At 37.8% G+C, this 24,523-nt stretch overlaps 1 protein-coding gene across 2 annotated transcripts; it reads left to right on the top strand.

The window, feature by feature from the left end:
* The first annotated feature begins 1,213 nt into the window (after positions 1-1,213).
* LOC134751689 (uncharacterized) lies at positions 1,214-7,590 on the top strand. Of its 2 annotated transcripts, none has more exons than XM_063687136.1 (2): positions 1,214-2,061; positions 2,158-7,590. In XM_063687136.1, the coding sequence occupies exon 2, from the start codon at positions 2,283-2,285 to the stop codon at positions 7,332-7,334; it is 5,052 nt and encodes a 1,683-aa protein (XP_063543206.1). In that variant the 5' UTR covers positions 1,214-2,061; positions 2,158-2,282; the 3' UTR covers positions 7,335-7,590. The 2 variants fall into 2 exon arrangements, with proteins under 2 accessions (XP_063543206.1, XP_063543212.1); XM_063687142.1 differs by having other exon boundaries at positions 1,218-3,119; positions 7,116-7,569.
* The last annotated feature ends 16,933 nt before the right edge of the window (positions 7,591-24,523 follow it).

Below are 24,523 nucleotides of genomic sequence, written 5' to 3'. Positions count from 1 at the left end.
TAAAACTTTATCAATCTCTGTCAAAGTGTTACCTCTACTGTCGTCTACTATCCAACTCTTTGGTTTGAAGTCAGCTGTTTAACTTTCAAGAATAGGTCTCGTGTTTGTGCTCTGTCCGCGTGCCTCTCGATGTCATTGCAGATGTTGTTGATGTGTTGGTCACTATCCCTTCTTGTGGATCTTTGCACTTCAGCATGCAATTGGTTATATCGGCTGATCTTCAGTTCAGTATTTAGTCCCCCACACTTTAGCATCCTCCTCTCCTCAATCAACTCCCACGATTCTGTGCTAATCCACTCTTCCTTGCATGTCACGGCTTTGAAAAGATCCTTACTCTCTTTTGCGGTGTCCAAAATGAGTTTCTTTAGGTTATTCCATTCTGCATCACTGGAGTCAAAAGGGTCCCATTCCAGTGATTTGATCTTAGGGCCAATTGCGTCGTGAAAATGGTCTAGAGCCGGTTTAGTCAATACAATGGTCTTTTGAGGTTTTGTCCGAGTACTCTTTAGGCGAAGGCATATTTAACATATTTAATAATACACTCTAAATCAATCAATCATTTTTATTTCGTCATCACAGGTGTAAATACATTTTTCATGCAGCGGCTATGATCACATCATGATGTAAATTATAAATCGTTCTCCTTATCGAGGTGTTTATTAATTGAATTTGGCAACAACAGTATTGCGTGATTTTCGGTTAGATTTTATATATAGGTGTTTAAAAAAATTTAATTGAAAATATTTGTTTTTAATTACAAATGACTTTTCGTTTGGATATGCAGTGGTCGTCTTCCGAGTTCAGGAAATGGTGCCATATTAATTTGCTTACCTGCCATATTCATTTGTATCACAATGTACTATTACTGTACCTGATGAACGAAGGATGAACGTAACCAACTAGAGGGCTTATTACACTTTGCTAAACTTAGTGACTAACAAGAGGGACGCCGCTATACGTGAGACACGATAAGAGATTCATCCTATCGTTTCTCACGTAAAGCGGCGTCCCTCTTGTTAGTCACTAAATTAGGATAATGTAATAAGCTCTTTATCTCTAACGGTTTGGCCAGTATGGCTAATCAAATTTCCTACTAGGTTTTGTCTCATTTTATACGACCAGTGTTGTAACGAAACGCAAGGCTTCACCGGAGACTGCGGCGAGACGGGGGCGACCTCTGTTGATGATATTCTCTCTAGCTAACGTTGTGACTTTGCAACTTTGAACTTGAAACAAGCAACATAATTTTCTAATTTTTATATATGTACTTGTGTGGCAGAATACAGTACATTTCTATTTTTAAACAATTTTTTATTCTGCCTGGTCCTTCTACAATCCTCAACATGGTCTTCGATGCCAGATAATTATTTGAATCAGCGAGCTACGAGATATTAAGGTCCAAGGACCGCCATTACGGCTGAGACAAAGAAGAAACGCATCGTGTGGAATATTTCCTGCGCATCCAACATACCGGCTTTCCAGTGAGGAGTGCAGCTTGAAACATCCCGAGGCGGCTATATCTTCATCCATCAGCTACGAAGTGCTCAACTGTTCTACCGTTATTCCGGAAAACTACAATCCGACGACGTCGATAAGGAGTGAACAGGTTAAGAAGAGCTAAAAGTGAGTCCGTTCCTTTAATATATGTCAATCATTTTACGTAAGAAGCATTAATAACTATTTTCTATAATATTCCTCTATTTGACACAATTTACAAAGAAACTTATGCTTAAAAACCCTATATTAGGCCTTTAAACAATAACCGTAACCTATTTAAAAAACCACGATACAAATAAATCATACTTTAAAACTCAAATAAATCTCAATTACATAATTGCATAATAAGTGCATCGGTCGAGCGCCGATAAACGTTTTTTTGCCATAGGTATCTAACGGTGCGCCCGGCCGACATAGGTACTTATCGCCATAACTTAGCCGGCCTGCTTATAGTAAACAACATCGGAGTAATTAGCATTAAATTCGTAAGAAAGTGTTTGTTTATGTTCCCGGTTCATTGTGCTGGTGTTTTTGGTGAAACAGAGTGTTGATAGTGCTAAGAAGGTAAATACTAAGTGCAATTTAAGATGGATGAAGCCTTGTTTAAAGAGTTAACTAAGAAGAGGGGTCATATTAAGTCGCGATTAACTAAATTTTCAGGTTATATACGCGAGTTAGCCGAAAAAGTATGGTGTGCGGCTCAGGTGACGGAACTGCAACTTCGGATTGCTAAATTAGAATGTGTTTACAACACGTATGACGAGATTCAAACCAAGTTGGAGTATATGGCGGAGGATGACGAGGCCCAATTGAACGAGAGGTCTGATTTCGAGGATCTGTACTACTCGTCAGTCGCGGCGGCTAAGGAATTAGTAACCATGCATACCAAGGTCGCGCCTAGCGATGGGGTTTCCGACAATAATACACGGCGTCATCCACATGTAAAATGTAAGTTACCTACCATTACTTTACCCAAATTTGGAGGCTCGTATGATACATGGCTTGAGTTTCGCGACACATTTGATAGTTTGATTAATAATGACGACTCCATCGATGATGTAAACAAGTTTCATTATTTGCGGGCTTCATTAGAAGGCAGTGCCGCGGTAATTGTACAATCATTAGCATTATCTAGTAGTAACTATAAAATAGCTTGGCAATTATTATGCGACAGATACAACAATAAGCGGTTATTGGTGAATAATCATATCAAGGCCATATTTAATATAACCCCAATTACCAAGGAGTCATCGACAGCTATTCGGCATCTTATTGACGCGATATGCAAAAATATACGTGCGTTAGCGACCCTTGATGAACCAACCACCCATTGGGACACATTATTAGTGTATATAATATGTCAAAAACTTGACAATGTTACTAGACGAGAGTGGGAGGAGTTTGTGCCTAGTTGCGAAACAATTACTTTCGATGCTATCATACATTTCCTCAGCGATCGTGCGGATCTATTGGAAACCATGGCGATGGATGGCCCCGAACGTCGCGCGTCCTGGCCGCTCGCCGCCGGCGCCGGCGCTGCCTCCGCGGCGCACGCGCGCTCCGCCGTGCAACGGGTAAAGGAAAAATGTTTCGTAGGACTAGATGAACGTGAAACCGATACTGTGAGTAGCCCACTTTTTACATATGAATGTCCGTTATGTAAGCGTGGTCATTGGTTATTTGAATGCCCCGACTTTCTCGCGTTATCTAATCAAGAACGTGCAGATAAGGTTCAAGGGATGAAAGTATGTTTGAATTGCTTAAAACCCGGGCACATAGCGAAGTATTGTAGGCGTGGTCCGTGCAAGTCGTGTTCATTACGTCATAGCTCACTTATACACGTGGATAGGTTACCGTCGAAGGCTCCAGTAGCAATGCCGGCGATAGAAGCGACTCCTAGCAGTCCGAGCGAGCACGACGAGCCTGCACCTGACCCCGGCTGCAGTGCTAACGGCAGTTTCTTGTTGCCGGCCCATCCTGCTTTAGAAGGTCAAGTCATACTATCTACTGCGCTAGTAGAAGTATATGATCGCGACGGTAAACCACACATGGCGCGCGCATTTTTGGACAATGGGTCTTCACCTAATTTTATTAGAGCTGACTTTTGCAAAAAACTGAACTTACCTATTAGGGAGGTAAATGTGTCTTTAACTGGTATTCAAAATATTAAGTCGACCCTACATAAATTATGTGACGCAAGGTTTTCATCTTTGTTTGACAAAAGTTTTAGCATGAAAAGGTCATTTTACGTAGTTCCACAAGCTACATGCGACTTACCTTTGGAAAAGGTAAATGTATCATTGCTAGACATACCTAAACATTTAGTCTTGGCTGATCCTCAGTTCCACTCGCCGGCAGCTATCGATCTTCTTCTTGGCGCCGAGGTCTTTTGGGAATTAGTAGGTAACGATAAATTTAAATTGGGACGAAACAAGCCCATAGTTTATGAGACCAAACTAGGTTGGGTAGTGTCGGGTCATAATGCTGGTAATCTTAACTCTAAAAGCATTTGTTGCAATTTTGTTCAGATGAATAATCAAGATGACGAATTGACGCGTTTTTGGAAGTTAGACGAAGCAACAATAAAACCCGCGACGGCTTATTATACCAACGATGAACGGGCTTGCGAGGAACACTTTGTTAAAAATACCTCTCGGTTACCGGACGGTAGGTTTATGGTTAGGTATCCTTTAAAGCAGCCTGCATCTTCGTTGGGCGATTCCTACGAGCGGGCAAAACAATGTTTCCTGTCGTTAGAGCGCAGACTAGAACGGCAGCCGCAATTAAAGCCGATGTACAAAGATTTTATGAACGAATACGAGACTTTGGGAGACATGTCCAAGGTTACTTCCAATGAGATAGTAGGAAACTTTTTGCCTTTTCACGGCGTGTTACGGCTATCTAGCCTCACGACAAAGCTCCGGGTCGTATTCAACGCTAGTGCGCGCACGTCTACCGGAGTAACGCTGAACGACATTCAGTATGTAGGACCTACTATTCAGGACGATCTCATAGCTATCTTGTTACGGTTTAGGCAATACCGCTTTGTGTACACGGCTGACGTGGAAAAAATGTATAGGAGGATAGTCGTGCACCCTGACGATAGGTATTTGCAACAAATCATTTGGCGCAAGGATCCATCTGAACCTCTGTGCGTATACAAATTAAATACGGTCACCTACGGTACGGCCAGTGCTCCGTTCTTAGCTGTTAGGTGCCTTAAACAGTTATCACTGGACTGCTCGGACCCTCGGCTCACTGAAATCATTGCCCATGACTTTTATATGGATGACTTTTTGTCCGGGTCTGATACTGAGCAAGAGGCCACCAGCATTATAACTCAGGTTAGTGCAGTACTTAAAAGTGCCGGTATGAATTTACGCAAGTGGCGTTCAAATGAACCTAGGCTCATAACTGAACATAATGACGACTCTAGAAATCTAAATCTAGGCAACTTGGACGAAAGTAAGACGCTAGGGCTAGGTTGGAAAAGTGGAGCCGATGTCTTGTATTTTACTATCGACTTTGGAAAACACCCTGAAAAAATAACCAAGCGGTTTATCCTCTCCACAATAGCAAAAATATTTGACCCTCTAGGTCTTTTATCGCCGGTTGTCATTCAGGGTAAAATCCTGCTACAGCTTTTATGGCTTTCACGAGTTTCTTGGGATGATGAAGTGCCTCAAGAGATTTCTCAAAAATGGCATAGTATAACAATGTCTTTACCGGAATTAAACCACTTATGCATTCCTCGTAGTGTCGTAGGAATCCACGCGTCGCGAGTGGAATTCCACATTTTTACGGATGCATCTCAATCTGCGTACGGAGCTTGTTTGTACGTACGTACTATCACTAACACAGGAGTAGTTACTCGGTTACTCATGGCAAAGAGTAGGGTAGCTCCACTTCGGCCGGTAACTATTCCGCGGATGGAATTATGCGGAGCTTTGATCGGAGCACAGCTTTACCAAAAAGCGCTAATATCACTTCGCATGAAAGCAGACAGTTGTACATTTTGGACCGATTCCATGATCGTGTTAGGATGGCTTAGAATGCTACCAACCCAACTCAAAGTATTCGTACGAAATCGCGTAGCTGATATACTCGAAATCACTGGCGGTTGGCCTTGGCGACACGTACCTACTAAGGACAATCCAGCGGATCTGGTCTCACGCGGCCTTGATGCGGGTTCAATTGCTGCGGCTGATATTTGGTGGAACGGTCCAGCATTCCTACGTAATGACGAAGAGGACTGGCCCAAAAATCACCACGCGAGCAAGGATAGCGATGAAGTTAAGGCTGAGGTAATCACTGCAAATGTAGCGAGCGAAGCTGTACTAGATAGTTCCCGCTACCGACCGCTATCAGAATTGAATCTTACGAAGTTTTCCAATTTTACCAAACTCAAACGAGTCACCGCTTACGTTCTACGGTTTATCAATAACGCACGACCGGGTAGTGTGAGAAATTCAGGATTCCTTAACACTAAAGAACTTCATGCTGCTATGAATATTTTAGTAAAATTAGCGCAGATAGAATCATTTTGCTCATATGATGATGTTAAAAATAAAACTGTACTCAAAGCCAAAGATCCGCTTACAAAGCTGAATCCTTTTGTGGATTCTGAAGGACTTATGCGTGTAGGCGGAAGACTTAGAAACGGGCCTTTTAGCTTTGATAAAAAGCACCCAGCTATCTTGCCGAAAGGGCATTTTATAACGGTGACATATTTCAATGCCGTTCACATCATTTTGTTACACGCGGGACCTCAAGCCATGCTAGCATACGTAAAGTCTACCTATTGGCCAATCGGTGGTCGTACACAAGCTAGGTCAACATATTACAAATGCATCCTGTGCACTCGTATGCGCGGTGCAACTATTGCGCCACTTATGGGCAACTTACCCTCACCGCGAGTAACGCCAGGCTTTCCTTTCGAGGTTGTTGGCGTAGATTATGCCGGTCCTATACTGGCTGCGTCTCGAAAGGGTCGTGGTAGTCAAACCATAAAGGTATACATCGTGATCTTTGTGTGTTTTAAAACTAAATGTGTACACCTTGAGCTATGTAGTGACTTGTCTGCGGAAGGTTACATGGCGGCGTTGAAGCGATTCGTTAGTCGCCGCGGTTTACCTTCTGACATATACTCCGACAATGGAACCCAGTTTGTCGGGGCGTACAATGATTTAAAGAGATTCCTTACCAGCCATGCGAAGACGTTATCTGAGTCTGCAGCCAATGCCGGCATTAGGTTTCACTTTATTCCACCATATTCACCACACTTTGGCGGTTTGTGGGAAGCCGGGGTAAAATCCACTAAACACCATTTAGTTAGAGTCTTAGGTAACTGTCATTTAACCTTTGAAGAGATTTATTGCGCACTGTGTCAAATAGAGGCAATTTTAAATGCAAGGCCTCTTACTCCTTTAACCAGCGATCCTTCTGATCTGCTACCACTTACTCCAGGCCATTTTTTAATTGGACGACCACTCACAGCTCTTCCGACTCCCTGTCTGACAGAGATTCCTCCATTGAGACTGACACGGTACCAGAGGATCGAACAATTGAGGCAACACTACTGGGTTCGCTGGTATAAAGAATATGTTTCTGAACTTCAGGAGCGAACCAAATGGAGGCAAGCCAAGGGTCAACTTGCTACCGATACCATGGTCGTCGTCAAAGAAGACAACCTGCCTCCAATGAAATGGAAGCTCGGCAGAATAGTTAGCGTCATCCCTGGATCTGATGGCATCAACCGCGTGGCCGACATCAGGACGTCGTCTGGGATCATCCGTCGTGCGTTCAGCAAAATATGTCCACTGCCAGTCGAAAATTAACTCTTCAGTTGAAAGACCAAGCTTTCAACGTGGGCGGGCATGTTGTAACGAAACGCAAGGCTTCACCGGAGACTGCGGCGAGACGGGGGCGACCTCTGTTGATGATATTCTCTCTAGCTAACGTTGTGACTTTGCAACTTTGAACTTGAAACAAGCAACATAATTTTCTAATTTTTATATATGTACTTGTGTGGCAGAATACAGTACATTTCTATTTTTAAACAATTTTTTATTCTGCCTGGTCCTTCTACAATCCTCAACAACCAGTCTAATAATAATAAAATTCCTATCTAAGAAAAATAATTTCAGTGCTAATTTGAAAATTCATCCCCTAACAAGGTTGAAAAGGGGTTAAAAGAGTGTAGATATCGATAAATGATAAATCCACGCAACGAAGTCGTGGGCAACAGCTAGTACTATATAAGTCTTAGTTTATACGACCATAAAATAGGTGCTTTGAATGTAAACATTGAATGTAATTTCAGTTGATAAACACTCTTATTAACAATTATTCTTACAAATGTGGAAACATAATTAGCTTTGGCAAAAATGAATATGTAAACATCATTCATAATTAGGGAAGGAACATGAGGATTAGTGAATGTTCAAATTCCAAATGTCTTAATTACTGGCACAAGTTTGCCTTGTCTCGCAAGTTCCGCTTTGTGGAGTTTGTCTGAATATAAAACGTTGTTTTAGCTGTACAGCACGTCACTCAGGCTGACTCCAGCTAGGTTAATGCTGGCGCTGAAAACTCGTTCATTGTTAATGCCTTCATTAGTAGAACGTGCTAATGCTAATGTCGTATTCGTAACTCTATATGTAACGTTTCTAACTTCCTAGTTTAATTTGGCTAATTTTGGCTTTTTAAGGTCAAAAACGACCTGATCATTTATAAGGATCTACCTAATTAAATAAATAAGGTAGGTATAGTCAATTTGGACCTATGTTCATATAACAAGTATATACGAGTAAATTTAATTATAAGTAACAATGAAACCTGCTTATGGCGAGGCTTGCTTAAATGTTCAATGCGATCGTGTGAACGGTGAACAGAAGGACTTTATACAGCAGTAGGGAACTATTCACCTACCAATGTACCAATGGCACCCTAATTAATAAAACCGACATTACATTAATACATCCGACATGGTTCTCTTTATATGTTTTAACAATATTTTGCTTGTCCGTTTAAGAGCATTTCGGTGAAATATTCGTAAAATATTTGGCGAGTCACGATAAAACATTTTAATAACCAGAATCTTGTTTTTAGGGTTCCGTACCTCAAAAGGAAAAAACGGAACCCTTATAGGATAACTTTGTTGTCCGTCCGTCTGTCCGTCTGTCTGTCAAGACCCTTTATCTCGGGAACGTTTGGAGGTAGGTATTGAGTTGAAATTTAAACCATATACTCAGAACTACGGTTCCTTGAAGCTGTGAAAAAATAAAATTTCTAAGTTAACGTAAAAAAAGATACCGCCGTTTATGCCGCAATAATAGTATTTTATACAATCGTGATATAATAGAGAGCTTTTCAGTCGAGTACCGTGTTAAAGCAACGAAGCTTGCTGAGTTGCTTAACTAAGGTACGAGATTGAAAAGCTTGATTATATCACTATTGTATACAATACTTTTTCTACGAGACAAAAAAATAATACTTTCAACTAGTAGAATCATACCACCAAACCAAACCAAAACCAGCTAACATAGTATACAGCTAAGATACGCGAGCTGCCGCGACCCGTGATACCTTCATACTCGTACGCGCCCTGGCCGCCGGGCCCAGCGCCCCCGGCGGGTTGGTCAACGACACCTCCTAGTAACTCATGAGGCCCTGGTACCTGCTCCGCGCTAAATTCAATTTTAAGACAGTTTTTTTCTCGATTTTCGCCACCGTAGCCTATGGAGACTAACAAACAATGCTAAGCGGTTTTCGTAGGGTATGGATGTTGCTATATGAAGGGTGTCACATGCGCGTTTCTTACTTATGAAGCAATTGTTTCTACTACAACATAAAATAAAATGTTTTTGTTGGCCAACCAATCACAAAGCAGATGCGACGCAGCAGCGTGTTTAAGTAGGCTAATTTGCATTGAATCGAGTCTCCTTAAACAAGAAATATTTTATCGAAATGTATGAAGTTCCATTTTCAAAATTTTTATAATTGACTAAACCGTATCGATAAAATTCTTATGCTTGAGTCGGAAGTGCCATAGACTATCCAACGTTGAAAAGAGTAAGGTTGTAGTGTTGCATGTGAAGTTGTAATACACAGATTATACTCGACGAGTAGAAAAACGTATATTTCGACACTCAAGAGAATCAAAATTGATAGGGTACTTCCCGTTGACCTAAAGCAAAGAGGATATAATAAGATAGAGCGGTACTGTCATAGTAAATTTTGTAACCACTTTAAATTCACTGCCATCTATCGACATACTTTAAAACTAAAAATGAAGATTTATAAAAATACGTTAAAATGTATTTAAATATGGATAAATGATTTTATTATTAGCATTAATTATTTTTATATGATTTTGACCCATGTTCTTTTACGGATATGCGTTAAAATTATAAATAAAAAACGAAACCGTCAACGCCCTCTATACGAGAGTAGGCCAAAACTAGTGGTGACATCTGATCGAGAATCAAATTTTCGTAATTTTCGAGGCACGTTTTTTCCTTAGACTGTATCCATCTATTACGGAGTTATATCTATCTTTGCCTAAAGCTATGAAATTTGGCAAGTAATATCGTCTTACACTACAAATAGAGGAAAATATATGAAAACTGTTAATTTGTAAAAAAAATAAAATAAAATATATATTCTTTAAATTTGTACAGAACCCTCAGTGAGCGAGTCCGACTCGCATCTGGCCGGTTTTTTTATAGTCACAATGCTGCCTGTACTTACCAATTCTTTTCAAGCTCATAGACAGGTTTATAAAATATTTCGAATAAATAAATACATGTAAATAAAGAAATAAATGTATGTAGGTTGGCTCCAACGCGTTTAGTTATCCTTTAACATAGAATACTAGTAGTAGTATTTATGAGTATAAGAAAATAGGCCCTCAAACTTTTGCTTTAAACACATGGCTAGATTTTACAGCATAGGTAACTGACAGACGGCATTCTAAAACTTTCTCTACTAGTTTGTGAAGTTTTGTGTGAAATTGTTTTAAACTTTGTAATTGGCTCGTTCTCAAAAATGTGGCGTCATTGTCGTAGGCAGTTTTTAATTCGCGTTATTAGAGTGTAGCTGATCCACTCTTTGGTGCGCCCTTAGCTTCTTCTATTGCTTCTCGTAAAACACTTCATGATTTTGTTAGTAGTAGTAGCACCACCACCACCCACAATCTCTCTGCGTTGCCTTAAGGTTGACTGGTAGAGAATGCTTTTGGCATTAAGTCCACCTTTTGTACGATAAGTTTTTCTTTTGTGCAATAGATAATAAAAAAAATATGTACATAAAATGTAATATTATATGTACGTCCTTAAAGAATGTAATTGTAGCTGTTATTGCTATAATTTTGTCATTTCATTCTTTTAAAATTAAATGGCTTCAGTCCAGTGGGGCCATTTCGCAAGTGTCAAGGTATTAAGGAGCTTTAAGAGTCCACGGCAAGCTCGGCCGAATTGCACCTTACGCGTGTTGGATTGTAATGAAACTTTGCACATAGGTACAATGACATGAGGTATATCTAGGTATGAAATTAGTTTATATAGCTCCAGTTTATAAAACAAACGAAATAGAGCAAAAACAAGTTTTGTATGAAAAATTTAAACTCGCTGTATTTTTTTAACTATGGTATTAAAGCTACATAAACTAATTACAGACATAGATATACCTTATCCTATTGTAAGTACAAACTTTCAGAGCAATCTAGCTAGTCGTTTTAAAATGAGAGCAGAACTACGTTTGTATGGAGAAACGAGCTTGCCGGAGACTTAAATACGACTAAAATTGTACGGTTAGTACAAGACAGTGTACGGTGATTATACATAAACTGCGAAAGGTGACAGCTGTCATCTCCATACAATTATAACCTTACGCAAAATTGTATTGAGACAAGGGCCTGACACTCTTTGATAGAGAAAGATAGTCTTATTGCGATTCCTATAGGCGGAAAGAGAAAATAGTACTATGTCCTCAGAATAATGACTAAAGCAAAGAAGCCGGGCAAAAATAAAAGCTTGGTAAAAGATATCGTATTCACAACACGTTATTACTTTTTGTCTATGAGTGAGTGAGACAACAATCCGCAAGTTCTTTCGTTTTTTTCAGTATTGTCATAAGATAAACTGAGGGAAATGTCAAATGGTCCTATGTGGTTCTATAATATAATCCAGCTAAATAAAATATATGTTCGTTATTTCACAGGTAGGTGTCAACTGTAACAACTTGACATAGTCGTATTATTTTAGTTGAAATATTTCGGGATGTTTCAGCGGTCATCTTGGTTTATTTTAATTATATTTTTGCTATTCCTGAAAGATTGTTGGAAAACGTGCTGAGTTTTTATTTGTAATGGTTTGAAGTTCCCTTTGTGATAATGTCTTGTGTGATCGAGGGCTGTAAATCGCATACAGGAAGAAAAGAAAATACGCACGAACCGATAACCTTTAATCGGTGAGTTTTGTTCAATTTTGAAGAAATTTATTTATAGGACCTGACCCTAAACATAGAAATCGATATGTTGTTTATGTAATTATTACTTGCATTCAAGTCTATGTAGATTTTTGCATATATTTTCGAACTTTTCTGCTAAGTATGAAAGGTTATATTTTTGGCATAGTGATGTATCGACCTCAGATCAATAACCTATCGATATTTACAGCTTTCTTATAGTTTGGCCCAGGACTGTCTCATTTTAATTGATGAGTACAGTTAAGGGCATAAATATATATACATTCCCAGTCTCAAAAATATGTGTACGCTCAGACAATAAAATCGTGTTCACATATTTTTAAGCCATTTGTCTGGATCGATATTTTTGCCTTCGACTGTACCTATAGTTTTCTTTGTTCTTACTTACTGACAGATTGTGTTTGCCAGACTATAGTTTAATACTAAAAACCGGTCAAGTGCGGGTCGGACGCGCGCACCAAGGGGACCGTACTTTTTAGTATTTGTTGTTATAGCGGCAACAGAAATACATCATCTGTGAAAATTTCAACTATCTCAATGAGATACAGCCTGGTGACAGACGGACAGCGAAGTATTAGTAATAGGGTCCCGTTTTTACCCTTTGGGTACGGAACCCTAATAAAAAAGACATTAATGATCATTGATGAATGTTCCTTTTATTAATATTGTTGGTCACAAAACTCAACTTTTTATTTCAGATTTCCAAAGGACGAGGAATAGGGGATATTATTGCAATGTTCTGCCACCAGAGTGCAGCACTAGCTTTTTTAGTGCACCGTAGAGTAACTTATTCATACTGTACCTTTAACAGGTTTTTGATAAGTTTTCAGGGGACCTACCGGAAAACTCGAATCCGAAATTTCGTTATCTAGCTGCCTCTTTATCGCTCGAATACGCAAGAGTGACAGAGATGTTAGATAACGAAAGTTCGATTTTTCTTGTTTCGCGATAGACCCTCAGATTGTGATAGTGGCGCCACCTACGCCGAGTTTCGCGTAATATTCCCTATTATTAAATTAAAAAAAAATATTACACGAACGTTTTTTTTTTTTTTTTTTCCTATTTGGTACAGTCAGCTGCAGAGAAAAGGTACCCCACGTCCATACTAATTTACAGAACTTTGTATGTCTTTTCTATGCCTTTTCTCTGCAGCTGACTGTACATGACTAGAAACTATACTTAGTCTTTTAGCATTAGAAAAAACGGTAAACCATTTCCACGTGTCTTTTTATTGACAAGTTTTTATATAAATACATCAATATTTTAATTATGAAAGCAAAAGTATGTAAATGATCGTATATTATATTTGTTGTGACTTATTTTCAAAGTGTTTTTCGATAAAACGAAACGTTAAGATCGCTCGCCTTCTTTCTAATGATAAAAAAACGAGAGGTATAGTTAGACGGTTCTGAGTGGTAGACTGCAAATGAGATAAAAGCTATATTAGGTACATGCATTAATCCTCATATCAGGCGGCTCTTTGATTCCAAGGATTGCATAATTTTTATACTTTTTAATGATTTTTAGAATATGAAAATTATAAAAAGTGTAAAAGTTATGCAATCCTTGTATTCCACGCATTTCATTTCAACGAGCCGCCTGCTACAGATTTCTTGAAATTGCCGCGTTTTTTCAGGTTCAACTTTCATTAGCCAGACTATTATCAATTTGCCAATTTCGTGATTATTATTTTACACGGCACATAAACTTATGCATAATTTATCGATATAAAAAGTCGACACAGCAAATTATCAAACTTATGACACCGTACGTAAATGAGAAATAACAAGCATATATGCATCTCTCATCGGCACATTATCTAATTCGTAAGGAAGTAAAGTACGGGTATACATATTTGCGAAGCATTTTTGCCCGACTTCTATGCTTTAGTCATTATTCTGAGGCTATGTCTTTATCACCAACCGGGCATTTTTTCATGGTCGGGTTATGGCATTATAATAGCAAGGAGGCGATGGCGAAATACCGAAATTTATAAGAGTGAAAGAGAAAAAGGATTATGCTGCCATACATGAAACTGTCAATACATGAATATGTCTTTCTCTTACCCCTGGTCGCTCGGTTTTATGTCTATAACTACTTGACTTAATGTATATGCTATGTCTATGTATTGAGATGACAAATTTGCGTATTCATGAAAAAGACTAAAAGTAGAAGTCACCTTCTTTGAAAATAAAATATTCTGGAACATTTACGTCATTGCAGATCAATTCATTATTATAGGTACAAACATTTTGCATTCACTATTTATGTTCGCAATGTTTGAGGGTTGTACAAAAAATTAAATCTTTGGAAATTGAAGTCAAAAGCGCCTTTGAAACATAAGTGCTCCTTCGAGTAAATACGATGTCGTTTCGTTTATTCTTTCTTTCTTCTTCTTTCGTTTCTGGACCGTTATAGAATACGAAACTTTGTCCGTGACGCTTCGTGGCTGTCTTTATGAAATCATTGTCACATTTATAGCTGCAAAGTCCAAATTAATCCACGACTTTATGAAGTTATGACGTTGAAATTTATTAATGTGAATACTTAGCCGTCGCTTAGAGTACTATTAAAAATAATTAAATGTAATAGTAATAAAATTGTACTAGGGATCAAGAGATTGCCGGCCAAGTAGTTATACAGGCGGTTCCATTCAGAACAGATTAAACAAAGGCTAAAATAAGCCTTCGATTTGATTCGAAAATTTATGGTTTCGGAAAAATTAATAGGCTTACAAATAATAGGCTTATTATAACAAACAAACAGACAATATTTCCGTTTATTTGAGAAAAATAATTTAATAAGTTTTAATATTGGCAAGGACCAAATTATTATTTTTTTCTAGCACTGTAGCGTGAGTGTAGCGTATATTGGAAATCTCATTGGGACGTTTGACAGATTACTTATATCGGAAAAAGTCCTAAAGTCAAATAAATAATATTTTTTGTATCGCTATAAGCATTCTATAAGATTAAAAATACAAAACTCAAACGGTATTATTATGTATGTAATTACACATATTATTTAAAAAATATCGTATTGATACGTCAAATGCATCAATGCAATCGATAATGTACGGAGAATGAGTGCAGCATATTTCCTCTATCAAAATCCGGTAGCATATCTGTATGCGGGTCGTCAATTAATGCATACGTAGGTATATTCTGTTGCATAATTAACACCCAAACGATCTGAACTTCTTGAACAACTTTAGACGCTAAAAGGACTGTTGAAGAATTAATTCATTAAAATTAACTCTCTTTCTTAGAAACTCAAAGTAATTTACTTTAAGCTTCTTTTAAGTGTTTGGCTAGCCAAACGTGGTTTGAAATTATCCTACATACCTACCCGTATTCTTCCCGGCAATCGATCGGCTCACTTCATAATAATCATAATAATCATTTATTTATTTCTTGAATGCGGTACAATAAAGATGTATTTATAAAACAATCTATGATCAGCACATCCTGCCTGAAAAGGCATAGAAATAACAAGTATTACCTATAACTATGACTAGATCCTTATGACCTATCATGCAGCATGCAAAAATAATAAAGTTCCGACCTTATACTACATTATACTCAATTTAATAAATATGCGGCATATAGTCTAAAAATTCTTTCACAGAGTAAAAAGCATTTTGTACCAAAAATTCCAACAAATATTTCCTAAATAGAGGCATATCGGAATCGCGGGATGCATTGCATTCGTTACTTTTTAACACCATTAGCCTGCTATTATTATAGTTTATGATCAAACGAAGCCTACTGCTCTAACCAGGGGTTTTCACTCAAAGATTGAAATTTTCAACTTTTTTGAATTTGAAATGATACGAACATGACACAAGCGATAGTCAGGTGTTACAATTGGTTAAAATGTTGATGTTATTTTTGTATAATCGCAGTGCACTTGTAGGTGCGCGCGAGATGCCTATTATCACGACTGACAGCGCATTTTGCGCGCACCAGTTAGTATGAGCCGTTGCCAACATCAATATTAAAACCATAACAAATTTTGAAATCAGATTGGAGCTCATAGTTAGTTCATATTTTTAAACTGTGTTGCCTCCAGGAACCATTGAAAACATAATTAGCGCTATAGCTCTTACTGCTGCTACGCCGCGCGCCGTAGAGCGTAGTATGCAAATATGCAACTAGTACTCGTAGCATTTAGCAAGTGACCTATGCGTGATTAATTGATAAGTATAAAAGAAAAATACAATACAACTGAAACTAAATGAAAATAAGACATGTTTTCGTGATTTTAAGACTTCCCCTGCTGGCTTGAAAATATAACCTAGGTAGTTTCCGTGTGATTTTTTTATGGCATTTAATAGTCCTTGATTACAACTTACGTCAATATAAAAACTAAAATTTTGGGTTACCCCACTTTTAAAGGCAATAATTCAAAATGGAATATTAGTTTATTAGTTGTATTAGTAGTTTACCGACTTATAATTATGAGGTCGTAGCTCTCTTAGTTGATACTAATTATTCAGAATTTGGTAATTTATATGGCAGAACAATATTGAACAGCAGCTCGGCATTGATATAAGGACACGGCTTTTATTTATACAATAACTTTATGGAAGTGTCTGTTGAGAGAGTCGCGGCTTAGCTTGGTGCATAATGGCAAAGATAATGATGTCAAGAGGCGGAAGAAGCAATTACGGGCTCGTCTCGTCTGCAATCACGAAGAGATATTTCCGAGAAAACAACAGTTCCATCCATGCCAATAGGGGGATTTAGGACATTATTCCATCACAACATTATTGTGGCCAGTTTTTGTCTGCAAAGGACTGTTTGTCGAGGGTGAATACGTTATTAGATGTGTGGTAAGCTTAATCCATTCGACTCAACGGCACTATATATATGAAGGGTACACGGAAAAAACATGTCTAGTCACTTTAGTAACATTTTGAGTAATCTCGGTTTTTTAAAATTTGGAACCATGTCAAAATGTATGGTAATTCCGTGACCAGGTCTTTTTTAACTAAAAAAAAGTTGTGTTACATATATTATACAGTGGTAGCAAAAGATATTACTAATAGTTCATTAAGAGCTCTACATTTTGAAATGAAAATCTCATTTTCCGAAAAAAGTGACTAGACATGTTCTTTCCGTGTACGTAAATTAAAAATCTAAAATTTATTTAATAATAGTAGTAATAAGTTAGGCAATAGTTACAACATATTAAATTACAATGTTAATTGGTGACGAAATATTAGCAACTGATTTTCCAAGAAATTTTATTAATTTTGAAACGATACCAGATACTAGTACAATTTAAAACAAATTCGTACTATTTAGTGGTTTTGCCCGTTCGCATTAATATATATTACATGACGGTAATCCCATACCAACCAGTGAAATATTCGACAACATACCTACTAACGATATGTCAAGTGATTTACCCAAAATGATAGCGCTCGCGTCAAATAAAGTCGAGTTGAGTCGCAAAGTAATTTGTATTATTTCTCTCCATGTTCTGCTTTAATTATACGCTACATCAAGACAGGCAGGTGCGACGAATCTGTATTTATTTGCATTAAAAATAAATTTACTTGGAGACTTGCGTAATTCAGGATTATTATGCGACAGCTGTGCCAGATAAACTGGAATTTGCGGATTAAATTTCAATTCCGGTATCAACTTGATTAATAACCCATGTGCTGCTAAACAAACTTTTACGGGGAGATGTATTGTGGCTTGCGGTTTTTCTCGCTTCGTTTTGACTTCGGCAGTCTATGAAAGAAAATAAATTAATTTTTTTAAAGAAAATAAAATATTGTACTTAAGTTGCTGCAATATGTTGTGTAGGTACCTATCTACACTACCGTGTTGTCAAATTCTGCGAAGTCCTGCTTACATATATCTGGAGAAAGACGATCGTTGTATTGTTACTTCTGAGCTATTGTTGGTACCTATATACATACAATGTTGCATTTTTATTTCCTATCTGTATCTTAAAAATTATAATTACCTAGTATAGGATCGTAGGTACCTACTAACAGTGTTTGAAGAGAAGCTTTATCATTACTCAGGATAAAGCTTAGGACTTCTACGCGGACTCAATAGCGGGTAGAGGCTATTCTTAAATAAATACATTTCCATATTTAAAACAGATATTATTTTTTTCTATTTCAATAGATTTATTTGTGACAACATACAATCAATTCCACAAAATGGTCTCTAATTCAGCATGGTGCTGGCTTATTGTCTAGAGCTGATCTTCCATTGAGGCCATTTGGTGAGATCATGGTAGGTTTAACACATAAAATAAAAAACAAACAGAGTACAATGAAAAATACACCAAGAAAAGTCTGCAACGATTCCGTGTTGCTCGAAGGTCGAGTCTAATTAGAGTTAGACCAAGCTAAGTTGGCAGCGATTTTCATAGAACACGCAGTGCAAGTGTTATTTTAAACGTCCAACTTCTATGAAATTATGACGTTTAAATAACATTTGCACAGTTTGGTCTCAAATATATGGGTTCAAAACTTTTTTTTTTTTCAAATAATCCCGTGGTTCTCACGGCTAGGCGGTTAGCCCCATTTTACGGTAACGCATTATTAAAATAGTATTTACATGAAGGTGAAACGAGACACATAGCCGCTCCCGGCCATTGCGAACAAAAGGCCCGCCACACACAAACAAAACCGTGATTTAGGAGAGTACGAAATTAGGCACTCACCAAACAAGAATCCCCACAATATTATGATACAACGACATTGCCGACTCACGTTGTGTGACAATAATACTAATTGCGCAAGAGATTTGAATTATTAAGGCATGCGGCGCGGCTGATAGCAGTCGAGGAGGAATTAAATGTATTACAAGACATTTGTTACATTTATTGGTGTCACTGAACAAAGAGCGAGCGACGTCAGAACTCACAATACAACGTGACTATCGCAATAAGTATTGTATAGCGTTGAAAAATTTAATAAGAGAGACACGTTCATACAATCCGCGTTCAGTGGTCCGATTACACCGTCCATTTTACCAGCCAAGGAATGTTGTAGGTAGTTACATAAATGCGAAGTATAATTTTATTTTTTGGATTACTAGTAAAGTACGTGTTTGGCATCGTTAAGTTTTACTATCACTATTAAAACTTCAGTACAACGATTTGATTAAGGTATGTTGGGATAAGTGCTGATCTGGGATTAGTGAGATCTAGGATAATTCAGTTCGAATTTATAAAACTATGTAATAGTAGGCAAGCGGGGATTTTTGTATAGTTGCTCGAGCGTGTCAGATTAAAGTATCTTATCTTGCTACCCGTGGAGACTACCCCAACCACTTTTACCCGTCTATGTTGGTCGGTTGATTGTTGGGGGCTTGGTGGGCAGTTAAAAAAGAAAAAAAAAACCGGCCAAGTGCGAGTCGGACTCGCGTTCCAAGGGTTCCGTACATTACACAATTTAAACAATGTACTTTTTATGTGAAAATGTCTTTAAAAAACCCGTAGGGATCGGATCGAAAACTAAGTAATTAAGTCCGACTCACGCTTGACTGCACATTTTTAATAGGTTCCGGTGATCTATAGGTAAAGATCTATTTTGTGTATTTTTTTCAAAAAATTTGACCCAGTAGTTTTGGAGATAAAGGGGGGAGAATGGTCATTTTTTGCCTATTTTCTTGAATAACTTCTAAACTGTTTATCTTAAAAATATAAAAAAAATATATTTGAGATTCCCATAATGAGCTCTATCATTTGATATATAAAACGATATAGTTTGAAAAAAATTATATTTTAATTTTCAAATTTACCCTCAAAAGTTGCCCCCGTGTTTAAAATTAATTTGTTTATGTTACATGTCCATCTTTGGGTCACAAACTTACATAAGTGTATTAAATTTCAACTTAATTGGTCCAGTAGTTTTGAAGAAAATAGGCTGTGACAGACGGACGGACAGACAGACAGACAGACAGACAGACGGACGAGTGATCCTATAAGGGTTCCGGTTTTTCCTTTTGAGGTACGGAACCCTAAAAAAAAACGGATAATGTTTTGTATCTGATTAAGAAAATGCGTACAAATAATTGTCAGATTAAGTATTTATAGTATCAACGTGGACCGAACTAACCACATCCACAATCTACTTAACGATTGTTTTTACTACTCATTAGCGTGGGGAGCCACGAACCAACGGTCTATCATTGATGGCTAAAAGTAGGTAAGTAGTTCAGGTAGACACCACGGCTAGCAAGATATCACTCATATCTTAGTCTGACATGCTCGAGTAACTATAAAAATCCCCTCTTGGGCTCCCCTGCCCTAAGCGTTATTTTCGATTGAATGTCACGCACCTTTCCAACATCATTTTCTTGGTTTCCATAACACACTTAGTCGCATAAATTTTAAGCGACAGGTTATTCGTAAAAGTTAAATATTTAAAGATATCGCTTTTCACGAGTTAGTCTGAGATCCGCGCATCCCCTGGGTAATGTATTTCCAACACATAGTTTTACCCGCGTTTTTGAATACTGGGTTGTATTCAATTAGGCAGATTTTTTGTCCCAGGCTCAGACACAAGCAAATTGAGCAAACGCCCATGACCCACACGACCATTCCATGATCAGCGCCATGTCCATCCCCATGACCAACTCGTTGACCACCATTTGACCTACCCCATACAGCATGCTACTGTAAACGCTAAACATGACAGACTCCATAACCAAGCCCATTTCTATTTCGTCTGCCAAAAATATATAAAGATTTCGAGTAAAATAGTCGAGCGCTCTTAAATCAAAAATCGCCTCCCAGATTCAGTCCAAGTCCAAACTAGTTCCCTTAGTTTAAACCTACCTATAATGTTTTACATTTTTAGGTTATTTTTTGACTAACCAATTTTATAGCTGTTTGTCAATTTTGCATACGAGATGTTAAAGATAGGTATCCTGTAACTTAATAATGGTCCAAAACATTTAAGTTTTATGCCTAACAGGATAAATAAATTATAGTTTAAGTAATTTAATTTACCATTGAACGTGGACAAGCTTCCAACCAAGCTTCGAAATATGGTAAAAAGAAACAAACCTTAACCCAGGAAAGTGCGGACGTAGGTACTAGAACTTTTTAAGAAGGAAATCTTTTTTTTTAAATGATGGTTTCTTTGATTTTCGAGAAAATGTTGTCATCACAGTTTTAACAGAACATGAGCGGATTCAAATTCCTATAAATCATGCGGCTTAAGTCAACAGTAGGCTTGTGTAGTACATGTACAGTCGAGTTCATAACATACATTAATTTTCTCTAAGAACAAATTAAATAATTTTCTATTAAAATATCGCAGTTTATAGTTTAAATAGTAGTGTGTCTACTTGAAAAACCACTAGTTCTTAGAGTATTAATGGCAGCGCCATCTCTCTTCGCTAGCCCGTAATCACCCGAGTTGATTTAGTTAGAAGATCGAACCATACTGTTCTACCTCAGAGATGGCCAGGGGGCGCCACAAGCCTTCGGGAATTGTCATATACTTGGAAATTTCGACCCATGCCACCGTGACCGGATAGCCGAGCGGTTCAGGCACCTGTCCGGTAAACGGGGTACGCTGGTTCGATTCCAGCTCTGGACACTGGAGGCTTTGGTCATTTTTTCCTTCGTATATGACATTTATTTCAGTATACATTAATTTCTAGTCCTTAATCCACTGCAATAAGGTGAAAATATGTATATATGTATGTTTCTGTATGTAGGTGTATGTATGTAATAAATAATATGACTAAAAATCCCACTAAATCCTTAAATGAGAAAAATGGGTGAAAGGGGATTTTGTCTAAGTTTCTATTAATACCTAAAGGATTATTAGATCCTGTTACATATTTATGAACTCGACTGTACTACAATCAAAAAGACACGATTCCCTCCACTGTACTAGACCGAACTATTCCCTAATGATTCTGCTCTTAGTACGTTTTAGTAACAGAAACAGAATGGGAGCGAGGACCGAGGAGTGATAATGACAGCAGAGCGATCCGAGTGATCCGACCGACCTAAACTCCGACTCGCCGGCTCGCCGCTCGCCGAGCGCGTGCGAGCAAAGATGGCCGAACGGCTCCCGCCCGGCCGCGTAGGTACTACTGTACTAAAAGACCGAACTAGTACAGTTGTGAGATTGTACTAGTTGGGAGCGATCTTTTCAGTGAACGAGCATGCCCAACTCTAGTCAACGGCGCCGGCGTAGATTTTGAAACATATTCCGCAATTGTTCCGGGACGGTCCGCACTTGTCCAGGGACGGTCTGCACTTGTCCAGGGACGGTCCGCACTTGTCCAGGGACGGTCCTCACTTGTCCATGGATGGTCCGCACTTGTCCAGGGACGGTCCGCACTTCTGCCAAAAAAATCTTATAGACTGTCTTATAGTGCTTTTTAAAGTAAAATGGCGTCTTGTATGATGCAACAAAAATATGTATGCAAAGTAAGTGACGTATGAAGTGTCATATTTATTTATAACAAGCACTCTTTTTTAAATTCTTACAAGAGTGAAGCAGAAAAATAAACCGTGAAGGTTTACCAATTAGTCGAACAATAGTCCGCACTTACCGCAACATACCACCCCATGTTAGTTTATTCAGTTTATTGATTTACTTTTGGTAATTTGGTATGCTTTAGCAATGATGCGTGCATCTCTGTTTTGAACAGCCAACATTCTACAGAAGCATATGAAAGGTTAAGATGTTATGAAAGTGGGAATATTTGGAAGAAGATTGCTAAGCTTTAACGTTTTTAATGTTCATTTTAAACGAATGCCTATAGCCGTTTCATTATTTCCACATCATTAAGCTACTGGCGGTACCGAATAACCCACAGAATTACCGGCAGAAACATGCAGTATTATGACAAAAATAATATTTAGCTAACATGCTAAGTATAGGCAGGGAGGGTTTATTAATAATGTTTGAACAAATTTAATATTAATAAGGATATTCTTTTAAAAACGTTGCTTCCTCGCAGACTTCCACTAATGTACGAGGGGGATTGGGGCATAGTCCCCTTGTTGGCCCAAAGCGCTTAAATAAACTGTTTAAATTAAAAAAAATCTTTTTATCACACTTGCTCGTAAGGCGTATTATTTCACGCAGGTTTAGCGGGAGGTATAGCGCATTTTGTTGTAAGGGAATTAGAATTGCATTTTTTTAAATGTTCTATTTCGAAAACCATTTCGAGAGATGAGGTTTCCAAACAGTTTCCGACATTTGCTGCGAAATAATAATTGAGGATTGAAGATATAAAGTCATCGAATAATAAAACCATAGTAAATAAATTCGTCACTCACGTAATTTAAATTTTCAGTTAAATCGCTGGTTTGTTACGTTTGATAAAAATGGGGGTCTAAAAAATTAACAATCCTATTTTTTTATTTTATTATGCCATACGATTCAAGAAGGTAAATATTTAATTAGAAATGAAATGAGTTTTATTCCTTCATTTGGTTTGTTTATGATTTAAAAAATTAAATTTCACTCATTTAATAACTGCTGGCATATTTTTCACCACACTAACTCGTAATCTTTATTCTCCGAAAACATGAGAATATTGCATTTTATTCACAAGACTGGTAAAGTAATTACATGAAAATTTTGAGTTATTTCCTCGAGTTGGCTGAATTGGCTGATGGAATTGACTTTTAAGTGATGATTTTGAATGATAAGTAAACATTTAACAGCGTTCATTTGGGTTTAATTTGTAATATTTTACAGTTAATATTTTCCTCGTATGTTTTTGTATACTCGATAGTAAAGTTTGTTTAACGCTCGTGCCTTGAAACCCTAAAATTCCCCTCTTCGAACCACTCGCTACGCTTGTGGTTTAATTTTGGTATCTTTCGCATGAGGAGTTAAACAACAACTTTGCCCTCTTTTAAAACAAATAACTAATTGAACAATTTTCAATAGTGACTGTATGCCGAATAGCTCTCATACATTTACATCAAACAGTAACCAAAACGGCGGTCGATATCTGTAATTTTAATAAATTTAACATTTATTTTGTTTTACTTGAAACTTTATTTTCTATTCGCTAGTGTGATAAAAACTTTATGTGTAACATGGGCGGTATTAAAAATGCTCCGGGAATCGGGTTTCCATTGACTATCGATATCGATAACAATTTTGGCCACTTCCCTTATCACACAATACACTACAGGGTGACTGGTAATTTGACCTAGAGGCGTAGTCTAATTTTGCTTGAAGGGTATTTTGTAGCGAGCTGTTGGGGAGTAGCGACCCCACGTAACCGAGTGCTCCTAGGGAGTTCTGTATCCTGAAAGGCTCCTCTGGTTTGCCGGCCGTCCAGAGTCGAATTCCGTTTTCGAAAAAAAAAAAAAAAAAAACTTGAAAACCAATGAATTTAGACCCCTGGTTGACTGGAATTTATTGCAAATGAGCTCTAGAATAACCCCTTGTAAGGAATAGGTCGAATTACCAGTGTAATAGTATAGTGTGGCTGTATCGGTATTTGCCTTATTTGACTTACGAAAGCTGAAGGTTTTAAATTGTGTGTATTCCATTTAGTACAGTCTAAGAATT

This window comes from Cydia strobilella, chromosome 2 (assembly GCF_947568885.1).
Source record: "Cydia strobilella chromosome 2, ilCydStro3.1, whole genome shotgun sequence".
NCBI classification, from domain to species: Eukaryota; Metazoa; Arthropoda; class Insecta; order Lepidoptera; family Tortricidae; genus Cydia; species Cydia strobilella.
This window is presented reverse-complemented; position numbering and strand designations above follow the sequence as displayed.